The following is a 13,481-nucleotide window of genomic DNA, read 5'->3' on the forward strand; positions in this document are numbered from 1 at the left end:
AGATTTAGCTAATGTGAGAGACAAAAGTCTGAATTACTTAAATGATAATTAAATTAAATTTTATTCTTTTGATAAGAGTTTGTAATGTATAAATTTGTTGGATATGTAATTTTTGTCAAATAATTACCAAGGTATTGAATATATTCATTAGTTATGTACTGTTTATGTGAAATAAAACCATTTAACCATGTAAATCTTATGGTGGCTGATGAAAAATATTTTATAAAAAGATTTTCTAGCCATTGGTTTGCTATAAGTACAGAATGTGGCTACATGTTATTGTCATGCAAAACATAATGCTTTTTGGCTGTGCTGTGCATGTGTCACTAATTAGAAAATAAAGAAAGACTACACATTTGGTGAAAGAGAAGGTTCTTCTTCACAAAGAAAATGCACTAGCTCACTTCTACAATTACAACACCCAAATTATTCAAATTATATATGAAGTTGTTTTGTATCTTCCCTAATCTCCAGACTTACCATCTTCAGACTATTATCTCATTCCAAATATGAATTGACTTATTGAAAAAAATTTACACAAAATTATGGAAATTAATGCAAAACATCTGCCTATTTTGAATACTTGGATTAATCATAAGGATAGAAAAACTTGAGCTTTGGCTAACAGTTTAAACTTGGTTATGTTGAGAAATAAAAAAGATTCCTAAAAAAGTATTGCATTCTTTATTTTTGCATGGAACTATCAACATTTTATGAACTTTTTTTTTAACTTCATAACATTTCAGCAATGAAAATGAAATACAGCTAAAGATTTTCTTTTACTTTTCAAAAAGAGTTGTAATAAACTTGAAATTTTCACTGTTTAGACTAGCTGCATTAAAAGGATTAAAATCATAACAATTGCATTTCATCTTCAGATAAAACAAATTATTGCACAATTTTTTTTTAAGTATCCTGCACTTTACATTGTTCATTTAGCCTGAGATGAAATTTTACATGACTACTTCAAACAAGACAATACTGCTGAATATTTAATTACATTTCCAAGGTATATAATCTGTGTTCTTATGGCCACCATGTTTATCTGATTGGACATCTATATATAATTATCTATAGGAAAAGTGAAAACATTGTTTAGGAAGGCAATTCTACCTTTGGTTTATGTAAAGGAATCTTTACATACTTTACTTTAAAAATGTAAAGGAATTACTTTACTTTATTCATGAAGAACAATATTAAAGGTTCATTGGAACCTTCATCGACCTTTAAAAAGCGTACATTTTGTACTTAGAACCATTTTTAGGTTATTTCCTATATTTATTATTATTATTGATGCGAGAGCAATTACTGCTGTAGTATATAGTAGTAATTGTTTGAATAACTGTGCCTAAATGGACCTTCCAGTATTCAAAACTTATGCCGCTGGATCATTAATGTCTGATCAATTATATTTTTATTATATGTAATTTATAACAGATTTAGATACATTTCGTTTATTTTAATACTGTATTATTAGTAACTTATTTCACATTGTTGAGGTTAATTATGTATATTTTTTTTTATTCACATTTAAATTACATCTTTAACTGAATTTAATTAATTAACAATAGTATTATAAAACAGCTGTTGAACTCAACTAGATTAGCATATTTATATGCCTTACATAAGATGAAAAGAGTTATTACATAGTTTGTTTATCATTAATAAGCAGGACAGTAGTGAAGTAAATAACTGAAAATACAATCATTGAAATGTACGTTTTCAATGTACAAAAACAAATGTTTCAAAAACAGGGTTTAATGTATATTAAACTCTGTCTTCTACCTGTCATGATCATTAGATATATCCAATGCTTTCTATCTCATCCCATTTTTTTTGGCTTATTCCTGTCCATTCCTTGGCTAGTTAACATTTCCTTAATTCCATCCCACCATTTTAGTAATCAGTTTGATCTCTTTCCTTCAACCCCCCTGGTGTTATTTTTAAATTCTTTTATTAAATTTTTGTCTCCAGGAACTTTAATTCTGATCCTTCTACTACCTGTTAATTCTGATCCTTTCTTACCTTCCTATGTTTTATTTAAAAGGTTTTAGATATGCAGGATATAGGCCACCACCCCTCTGAGACTAAAGGAAGGTTGCATTCTTTTGATCACTGGATTGACCTTGTAACTTGTCCATTCAGGATCCTTTTTGTATTGAATTTCTGCTGTCAGGAGAAGACTTTTTTCCTGGGACCATCAGGTTATCTACTAAAAGGGTAAAGCCCTAGCCCTCAACTCATGTTAGTTCATCAACCTGGTTTCCCACTGGGATTGTATATGCAATCATCTTCCATAATATTGTCAGCTTAGCAGGGCATCTCTTGCAGTTTAAGAGATGGAGAGGTTAAGAATATTCTCTCAATAAAAATGCTTATATTTGTGATATATTACATTCAAAATGACGTGCTTATATTTTTTTTTTTTAGGAATGGGAAGGTGGTGAAGGAGAACCTACTGATGAAGATGAAGAAGAAGATGATGGTGAAGGTGGAGAACATGAACAACTGGAGAATGATACAGAAGATAAAGAAAACCTTGATGCTGAAGATAAATCTAGTGATGATAAACCAAAATATGATAAAGAAAGCCAAAAAATAATTGATGGTTTGTTTTTTATTTTTTTTTCAGTGACATAAAACACTCATTAAAAAAATAGAAATTTAAAAGCCTTAATTGTTACACTCAACATAGCTGTTTAAAATATGAGTTTATATATAAACTGGTGTGCGTGCGTGCATGTGTGTGTTTGTACAATTTCACAATCATAATTTTAATTTTTCTTATGAAAGAACTGATGATGGATGTACCCCCAAAAATACGCTCTTTAATATGAAATAACTTATTAATTAATCATATTTTTCTTAAATTCTTTTTAGCTATTTCAGTTAATTATTTTTACTAAGGTGAATTCATTGATTTTGTGTATTATTGTTATAATATATACTAATACTTGGTTGGAACTCATTTTATCCTATTTACCAGCTCAAATTATATGAAAAAACACAAATTTTTTAATTGGGGTCTCAAAAATTACAGTAGGGTTTTTTTTTATTAGAAAAGCTGAAATCGGCAAAATCTTTCACTTCCTGTAACTTGAAAACAAAGCATTTCCAGACCTATGTTTATAAGAACTTTTTTCATTATTTTCACCAGTAGAATGTGTCCTAAAAGTTTCTCAGTTTCTTCATGGGACACTATATATATATATATATATATATATATAATTTTACTGAAATTAATCTTTTAAAGATTCATTTTATTCCTATTCTGTTTAATATTAATTCTATTAAATAAACTACCTGGTACAGAATATTGAGATAAGACATCTTATCTTAATTTTCAAGTAATTCATAACTCATAACATAAAATATATTTAAACACAGGTAAAAAAAATAAATAATTTGGAACTGAGAAAAAGTAGACGAATTAGATTGTATTTTTTATGCTGAATCTTAAAATAAAATCAGTTTTTCTTCATCACCCTCAGATTTTTAGTTACAACCCTTTCAAATATTGAGAAACTTCTTAAATAATAGAATACAAAAATAATAATAATTACAATTAAATTCCTACCTTTATTTTGTAGGCATTTACGTTTATTTTAATTTCTTTTTTCTTATTTTCCTTTTGCGTTCTGTAAAGTTGTCTTCTCTTTTTATCATCCAGCAGTAGTCACTCATCATAGATTCATCCCATCTGCCTTAATAATGTTGTTCTATCTGCAATATATCTTTGTGGAACTTTTCTCCTTGTTTGTTGCTGATGTCACCCAAGTTTAAAGGGAAAAAGTCCAAATGAGAATGCAAAAAATGAATTTTCAATGACATTCTGCAGCCTAAATTTTTGTAGTTCACCAAGAGTTCATTATAAGCTGATAATGGTTTTCAGCTTAATTGTTTCCAAGAAAACCAGTAATGACATCTTTGAACGTGCTGCTAGTTCTTTAGGATTCAGTTTGCTGTCAAATATATTTCCATGAATTAATTTTCTTATTTGTGGCTCTGAATATTCCCTCTTTCAATTTGGCTTCACTTAATTGTGAAAAAACCTCAATTAAATATTTAAAGCTGTCTCCATTTTTATCTAATGCTTTTACAAAATTCATCAGGCCTAGTTTTATGTGTAGAAGTGGTAAAATAATACGACCTGCTTCGACAAGGGGAATATTGACAACATTCTCTTGTCTTGGGATAAGCTGATTTCTTTTTGGCCAGTCTTTAACTTCAAATTGTTTATCTGTAGCCCAACTATCTCACAAACGCAAGAAACACATATATTTCGTAAAGCCATTCTAGAGACTGAGAAGAAGCCCTATCACTTTCAGGTCAGCAATGATTCGCTGTTCATCATACTTAATAGGTTTTAAAATTTTTGAAATACTTTCATATGTTTCTTTCATTCCTGCAGTATGTGCTACTGGTATAGAAGATAACTTACTCGAGTTATGCAACAACATTGCCTTTCAGCTTTTTGATGAGTCTATAAATAAATGCCAATCATGAGTAACATATTCAATGTCCAGTTCAGACATTAGCCTCCTAACATCATGACAGGAACAAATTAAATCATCTCTTCTAAAGTATTTCAGTAAGTTTTTGTTTTAATTTCTATATACTGAAATTTTAGTATCTTTGTTTAATAAATTCCATTCTTTAAGACGTGGACCTAGAAGTTTTGCATGTTGTTTCAACAAATAGCAGTCATGTCATAGAAGTGCATGTTGTTTCAACGAATTAGGTCGCTCAGTAATGCTTGTGTGATGAGGTGAGGTTGAGTATTTGATTCTTCTGGGATGTAATTAATATCTATTGAAGTTGAGGATTTTATGGTTGAGCCTTCTGAGGAATCAGAAATTTCTCTCCAAGAAGTTGGAGCAATCTGAATCAAATCGGTAAATCAACACCATGTAGTACTGGTCTTATAGCTGAATGAACATATGGGTATGCAATACTGCTTTTATTATTTGAATTGAAACCAGTAACATTTATTAAGCAAAAATAGCAGTCATCATAATGGTTAGTAGGCTCTCATCAAATCATAGATAAGCCAGAAGGCAAATGCTCTTTTTTCCTTTTAACCACTGGGATAGTTTAACTTAGCACTTGATGCAGCCCAGGATTTATCTTGGTCTCCCAAGGGACAGTCAAAATAATGTTTGTAAGCAGTTTTCAGCAGGTTCAACACTGGTTTTCATTGAATTTTTGTGGTGAATTCTCCACAAACTTAGAAAATATTTGGACAATTTTTACAAGCCTGATTTTTATTCATTGTAAAATTCAAAATGTTTTAATGAATGAAAGTAAACTGAAATATTATAAAAATTGTTACTTAATTATAAACATAATTAAGTTTTAATATATAAATACTTAATTACTTAAAATACTTCATAAAATTGTTTCACCACGGAGTTCAGTAAAACAGTGTGAAACATACACACACACACACACACACACATACACAAACAACTTAATAAATCTTGATGTTCAATAAAATATTACCAAAGTTGATCTTTCATAAAAATCTTTCACCTAATTTATGGCATCACTTATGAAACAATCTTTTTAATATTGTGGTAAAACCATTACCATAACTAAAGAACGCAACAAGTTATACCAAGAGTTGAACTCGTACTGAAGAAAATTTCATCACATTGAATTACTTATTATTTGACTCACTGATGTGTCTATACATGTCTGGCTTGACATGAAATGACATCATTCAACTGTTATGTATCAAATATAGGTCTACAGCATGTATCACAATATAAATCAGATGTGAATAAGCAAACATACAGATGTGCTAACTTATTTGTATTGTTTGTTCCACGAATGATGGAACAAATAAATTTAAGGGGTTGTAACTTATGAACATTACGTGATGGGTTGTTTCAGAATACATATTCAGATTCAGCGTATAAAATACTATATAGAATACCTACTCCCTTTTTCAGTTCCAAATTGCATGTTGGCCAGTGTAATCAATGGAAAGGTTACTATTATAAGATCCATTATTCAAAGGTGTTTAAAATATTTTCACTTTAGTGTTAAAAGATTAAACAAAATTGGTCAGTTGCCAGCTGTTTGACTCACTCCTTCTAAACCTTTTTCTTATTGCGCTGTTGACTATGGTAATTCATCATAACAGGCAGAGATGAAAAATCACTTCAAAGTCTATACTACACATTTAGCATTAGTTTCACATTTAACTGCAGAGGCTTTCATCACCATATGGAGATTATTTATTTCACATAGGGTATTCCAAAACAAATGTTTTCTCAGAATGGAACAAACATTTAGGTGGCAAGTAGTATTTTACACAAATTATTTTCAAAATTTAATTCAAAGGAATTTCAACAAAATATTCAGATTGGTCATTCCTTGTAATTTTGGTAAGTTATCTGTAATTTTTAAACAGCGTTCATATAGTGCTTGAAAATTTCTCATTGAAATGAATTGAATTAATTACATTTTTAATTATTTTCTTTTAAGTTTTGTTCTGTTTAGTTTTTAATAAAAAGGTTAATTTGTTTTGCTTTTCATAGACCTTATTACATCAATTTTCTCAGAATTAAATTCCCTACAAATTTTGATAATAAAATTTATGCTCTTATTAATCATTAAACAAAGTTATTGTACTTCATACCTAAAGTAACATATTTTTCATCACTAAAGTTTTGTTTTATGGTGAACTTCTTGAAAATGAGTGAAAATAGAATTCTGTTTTATTTGATTCTTCAGGTCAAAATATAAGAAATTAACAAGTTTACCTATTATATAAGCCTTATAACTTTCAGTATGGCTTCATTTCATTACGGAACTGAAATCCATGTGAAATCTTTCACTAGCTGTAACCCGATAACAAAGTGCTGTTGGACATATATTTGTGTGAACATGTTTCCTTATTTTATTGTTAAATTAGATAAGACTTATCTTACCTTAATTTTTCATGAAAGTACTTTCATGGCCGCATCCTCAGGCATGATTGGAATAATTCCATTATTACAAAACAGACATATATATATATAAATAATATAAAAATATTACTGGACAACAGAATTTGCTTATTCGTCCTAATAAATTTCAAAATTTTCAAAAAACAATTTTGACAAATTAACAAATCTTAAATATTTTGTAAAATATAGAATTTAATAATTACTGAATGTACGGGATCCCGCAGAAATCATTTCTTGGAATTAATATGGTAAGTTTAACTTATCTATTTACTGTGGTTTGGATATTTAATTTAATATTAAATTTTATTATCTACTGGATTGGTTTAGTGATGAACTCATCATCACAAATCAGCTGATTTCAAAGTCAAGAGTTCTAAGGTTCAAATCCTTAGTAATAAGGGGTATTTACCCCTTATTAATTAAACCACCTTTTATATGGATTTGAATACTAGATTGTGGATACTGGTGTTCTTTGGAGGTTGGGCTTCAATTAACCACACATCTCAGGAATGGTCAACCTGAGACTGTAAAAAAATATACTTCATTTACATTTATACATATCATCCTCTGAAGTAATACCTTATGATGGTTCCAGAGGCTAAACAGAAAAATAAAAAAAATAAATTTTTTTTAGCACATTGGTCAGTAGTATGTTAATGAATTATTTGAATTTTCAAAAAAAAAAATTATATTTAATTTGCATTTTTTTTCTTTATTTTATAGAAGCAAATAAGGCTAGAGCTGAGTATGAAAATGCAGAAAGATCAGTGCGAGATGTTGAAAGAGAATTGAGGCAGCTACAGGATGCACTTAATAAAGATTATGGACATGAGGATGAATTTGCTCCATTGGATGGTGAATGTTTTGAATATAATGATAGAGAGTACACATACAAGCTATGTCCATTTGATCAGGTCTGTGTTATTATAGTTTTTCTTGAGAAAATGAGAAAAAGTATTATATTTGTATATATTCTCTCTTCTGTGGAGATTGGTAAACTTTCATGTAGGTTTATATGTTTGTTATTTATGTATATTTGTTTAAACATAAGTACGAGGGTGGTCTGATAATGAAAATGAAATTTATGTTATCAAAAAATTGTTATTTTCAACATAATTTCATTTAATATTAATACATTTCATCCAGAGGTGTTGCGGTGCCATTATCCCATCTCTGTAGTGTAGTACAACTACAGCTGCAATCAATTCTTGATTGGGTGAAAAACACTGACCAGCAAGGAAGACTTGAGTTTTGGGAAGAGATGAAAGTCTGAAGGAGCTAAATCTGGATTTATGGTTCACCATAAATCTAGAGTAGGGTGGATTTTCTAGCACTTCATAGTGCAAATTCCTCAGTTTTCCCATTGCCAAGACATTTTTGTGGGCAGGTGCATTGTCCTGATAAAATACGACTTTTTCTTCTGCAAGCTGAGTCTGCTTTTATGAATTTTTGTGTCCAGTTTTGTTAGAATAGTAATCCCCAGTTATTGTTTTACTTTTTTCAAGATAGTCAATTAATAGAATTCCTTTGGCATCCCAAAAAACCGATGCCATGATCTTTCCTGTAGATGGCACCTTCTTCAGAGATGAAGAACCAGCTTCTGTCCAGTGCATGGACTGTTGTTTCATTTCTGGTGTATAATGGTGAATCTGCGTTTCATCCATTATCACATATCAATGCAGAAGATCACTCTTGTTTTTCATAAAACATACCAAGCATTGTTTGGCAAGTGTCATGTGAATGCGTTTTTGATTCACCGTGAGCACACGCAGCACCATCTTGTGCAAAGCTTTTTCATGTGCAATTCTTTGTGCAAAATATAACCAAAATGTTCTTTTGAAATCCCTATAATCTTAGTAATTTCTACACCTTTGTATGCTGATCTTCCAAAATCATCTTGTGCATTTTTTCAATGTTCTGGTGTAGTTGTACTTTTTGGATATCCTTCAGGTGGATCATCTTTGAAACTTTCATGGACACATTTAAACTCAGCCACCCATTTCTTCGTGGTGGAAATTGAAGGAGAGTCACCATACACATTTACAATCCTCGAATGAATTTCAGTTGGCGTCAAACCTTCTTTTACAAAGAATTTTATCACTGCACGATACTCTATTTTCTCCATTTTCAACAACACACACACCACAACTGATTCAGATGGCTGCTTACAGCCAAACTGTTGAATGACATGAAATTTCACATTGCACCTTCTAGCAGCTGCATCAACTTGCAGGAGAAAAATCATACGACTAGTGCTGCGATCTATGAACGAGGTTAAGAACTTTTCAGGCCACCCTTGTAAGTTTAATTACTTAAAAGGTAGCTCTCGCTCAAGATTTTTAAAAATGATTTGGAAAAAATTGTTTTAAATTTTCTTTTCTTTAATTGCTGTTCTCATAAAATGTTTTACTAAAATACATTTTTGGTAAGTAAATCACAAAAAACATTTTCCACAAGATAAAGGTGGATCTGTTCGAAATTTAAAAAAAACATCATAGTTTGTTTAAAACTCTTAGCTTTATTATATAAATTTAAAAAATTTCAGTGAAAGGTGATATGACATTAATTTTTTTTATTTGTCTTTTTGAATAAGTCATCCTGATAAAGTAAATGTCAAAAATTAACCTTCTGTCAAAAGGGGATTGTGTGAATCTTGCCTTGCAATGTATTGAGTGGCTTATTCATCACACTATAGAGGTGCCAGATTCACCAATAAAGGGTACAGCATTCAATATCATTAAATAACATTTATTTTCATATTAAGAGTTTATTGTTTATATTAATATCTAAGTGTAGATATTTTACAATAATTTTGTCTGAATGTACATATTTATTTTATATTATATTATAGGGCTAAATTCATTCCTTTAGATTACAATATTAACTGAATGACAATGTATTCTTGAGAAAAGACACATTTAACGCTCAACAAGAACTAATTTACATGTGATTATTTGAAAACAAGAAATGATACACTTGCTTCCATGATCGAATAGGGATAGCCCACCAGTAAATATTTTAAATAAAAATTGCTTGGATTTTAATTTTGTAAATTTTTATCTGGTTAAAATACACTCATTATACTTTTTTTCTGTTAATGGATAATATTGTAGAAATAGAATGACTAATACAGATCTAAACACTAGGAGGCTAATATGTTAATGAAGTTTTCATTCAGTCTTATATGAAATGCAGAAGTATATGAAAATTAAACATATTTTCAACAATTTCAGTTAAAAGGTTTCTTATATATGCCTTATATATATATATATATATATATATATATATATATCCTAAAGGTACACATTGCTTTCACTTGTTATGTTCAGTTATATTTCACGCAGGTTATATTTGCAGTTAATTGCCAGTGTATGTAAAAAAGGCCTACATCATTATCTTCATTTTCATTTCTTACTTTGGAACTCACTATTTATTTCTTTTTAGGGTAAACACCCTTTGAAATAAATTAGTTAAAGCCTTTCAATAATTTATGTTTGTTGAGATTATGTCAGAAGCAGAATTTTAAAACTTTCCAGAAAGTTTTTAATAAAAAAGTAATCAGTTTTTAAGAAATTAAACAAATTTCCCTAAAGAGGAGGAAGTATATTGAAAAGTACATCCAAATAAAATGCCAATAACTATAAGCAGCTGTTCCTGGTTAAGACATTAAAGTGTGATCCTCTTACTACATGATAGCTTCAATACACAATTTGTAATAAAGGGTATGAAGAAAAAATAAAATTCCAATCAAAGTATTATTTATTTAATAATATTTAATAAGGTTCCCATGGATCACCAATTTCATCCATTATAACAATCTATTAAAAGCTTTATCTTATCTGGTTTTACATAAGCAGAATTAGTTATCTTCACAAGGCTACAAGAAGTAATTAAAGGTTCTCTGTGGGAAATTTTTTATTATTACTTGTATGTCTTTTCTTTTATTTTAATCAGAATCTTTTAATTCATGTTACTGGCATAATAGAATTACCATGTTGTAAATGAATTAAGACATGTTTTCTGTCTTCTCCTGGATCTTACTTATTTGTTATTTTCAAATTATGATTATGAGTATTGTAATAAAGTTTTATAACTATTATTATTATGATACAGTTATTGTTTACATCATCTGAATCAAAAAGATCACATTTGATTGTATTTAATGATTAAATGAATCAAAAATTTTTGTTTTTGATTATATTATTTACAGGTAAGTCAGAGGCCAAGATCAGGTGGTGCTGAAACAAGATTAGGAACATGGAAGAGCTGGGTAGGCCGAGACAATGCATATTCTACAATGCTTTATGATCATGGTCAGTCATGTTGGAATGGACCACAGCGATCTGCTCATGTAAGTTATAATAAATAAATAATTAAAAAATATGAGCAATGTTAAATAAATATTTCATTTATGAGTATAAAAATGAAAATGAATGCATTACTGGACAGCAAGTAGAATAATCTGCTCATGTTGGCAATGGAAACTATAGAGTAGTTCACTACTTTATTATGTATTTGTGTATATGAAACATAAACCACCAAAACAAAATAATTAGTTAAATTTACCTTATTAATTTCTAATAACCGGTCTTCGTGGTATCCTGCATGTATTCTTTTTATTGATGTCATTTTTTTCCAAAGTTATAATATTTTCTATTTTCAAATTTAAATGATTTATAAACATACATGATTTGTACTGTCTAGTACTGGACAACACAAATACAAGTACATTTATTATAACTTTAGAAAAAATGACGTCATTAAAAAGAATACATTTTAATGTAATATATATAGAATTTAATACCAACTGAAGATGCAGGATACCATGAAAACCAGTTATTAGAAATTAATAAGGTAAGTTTAACAAATCAGATTACTGTGTTATTCATATAATATACGATTTTATTAATAGTGGTCAATATGTTATTGAATTATTAGAATTTTCAAAAATTTTCAACTGTCATATCTGAGAGACTACTACAGAATACTATATCTCACCTTGAAACTTGGTCCAAAGTCACCGGCTTCACATTCTCACTCGAGAAAACAAAATGTGTAGTCTTTTCTCATGTATCAGACCATTTCACTCCACAAGTCTTACTCAATGGAGAGTCAATTGCTATCTCTCCTGACGTTATATTTTTTCTAGGTTTACTTTTTGACAGCCATCTAATGTGGGCCAAACACATTAAACAGTTAAAGGTAAGATGGTTAAAAATTCTAGTTATGCTGCGAGTCCTTAGCAACACCATGTGGGGAGCTGACCGATCAAGTATCTTATATTTTTATTATTCTTTAGTTTGATCCTGATTAGATTATTGTTGTATCGTCTACTCTTTAGTGTGTCATGCCATGCTTAAGATGCTGGATGCTATGCACCACTTTTTTCTTCATCTTGCCACTGGTGTATTTAGATCAAGCCCTGTTGCAAGTGTACTTGTTGATTCAGTGAGCAATCACTTTGGGATAGGTGGGACCAGCTACAAGCATCTTATTCTGCCTGTCTTAAAGGACAACCAAAGAACCTGGTTCTTAAAGCAGTACTCGCAAACCCTCATTTCCAACGGTATGAAAACCATCCATGTAATACAGCACCAATGGGTGTCTGTTTCGGACAGTTAACGTACCTTTTACATTTTGACCCACCTTCTATTTTCCCAACCCATCCCTGTACATATCCACCTTGGAGACTCGACCCCATTAATTTTACTTACGACTTCATATATAATAAAAAATTTGGTAATTTTTTTTTGTTAAATTTGTGAAAAACAAGAGGTGTTGTTACACCTCTCGTTTTTAAGCAAACTTTTCACCATTTCTATCATACAAACTCAGATGCAATAGTATACACAGATGGGTCGAAACAGAATGATACCATTGGATGCACTTTTGTTATAAATGATAGAACTTGTGTGTTTGGTCTATCTGGTATTACATGTGTCTACAATTTTGAACTGTACGCCATAAAAATGCTTAAAATCCTTATCTGTAACAATTTGGATTCCAGACATCCTAACTTTAGAGGATTTGTTTTCCAGACATCCTATTGTTACCGACATATCAAATGCAATTGCTGAGTTAAATTGTCACAACACACAGGTGAATCTCTACTGGATCCCTAGCCATGTAATCCTGGATAACGAACGTGCAGATTCTGCTGCTAAAATTGCATGTAGCCGTCTTTCCCCACTTGAATTACAACTACCAATTTCATTAAACACACTTTGAAGAATGTGGGAAGATGACTGGACTGCTACAGTGGATAATAAACTCTGACACATAATAGACATAGTGTTATCATAGGACTCTACATGCACGAAAATTTGCCGAGAGGGAGTGGTCTTGTGGTGATTGTGATTAGGACATACCAGAGCTGCTCATGGACACCTGATCTCAGCAGAGAGTGCAACACTGTGCATCCAATGCGTCTGCTGCTTGATTGTGCCCACATCCTTGTGGACTGCATATGCTATGCAGCCTTACATTGCAAATTTAAATTGCCGAGGGACATGCGGCGTGTCCTAG

The 13,481-nt window shown here is 30.3% G+C and overlaps 1 protein-coding gene across 1 annotated transcript in view; it reads left to right on the forward strand.

Moving 5' to 3' along the window:
• Positions 1–13,481, forward strand: part of GCS2beta (glucosidase 2 subunit beta) — a 40,826-nt gene that overhangs the window by 22,827 nt on the left and 4,518 nt on the right. The window contains exons 8-10 of the mRNA XM_075360718.1: positions 2,431–2,608; positions 7,680–7,870; positions 11,167–11,307. Of these exons, the coding sequence (XP_075216833.1) occupies positions 2,431–2,608; positions 7,680–7,870; positions 11,167–11,307 (510 nt within the window). The remainder of the gene's footprint in view (positions 1–2,430; positions 2,609–7,679; positions 7,871–11,166; positions 11,308–13,481) is intronic.

Source organism: Lycorma delicatula, chromosome 3 (assembly GCF_047948215.1).
Source record: "Lycorma delicatula isolate Av1 chromosome 3, ASM4794821v1, whole genome shotgun sequence".
Classification (NCBI taxonomy): Eukaryota; Metazoa; Arthropoda; class Insecta; order Hemiptera; family Fulgoridae; genus Lycorma; species Lycorma delicatula.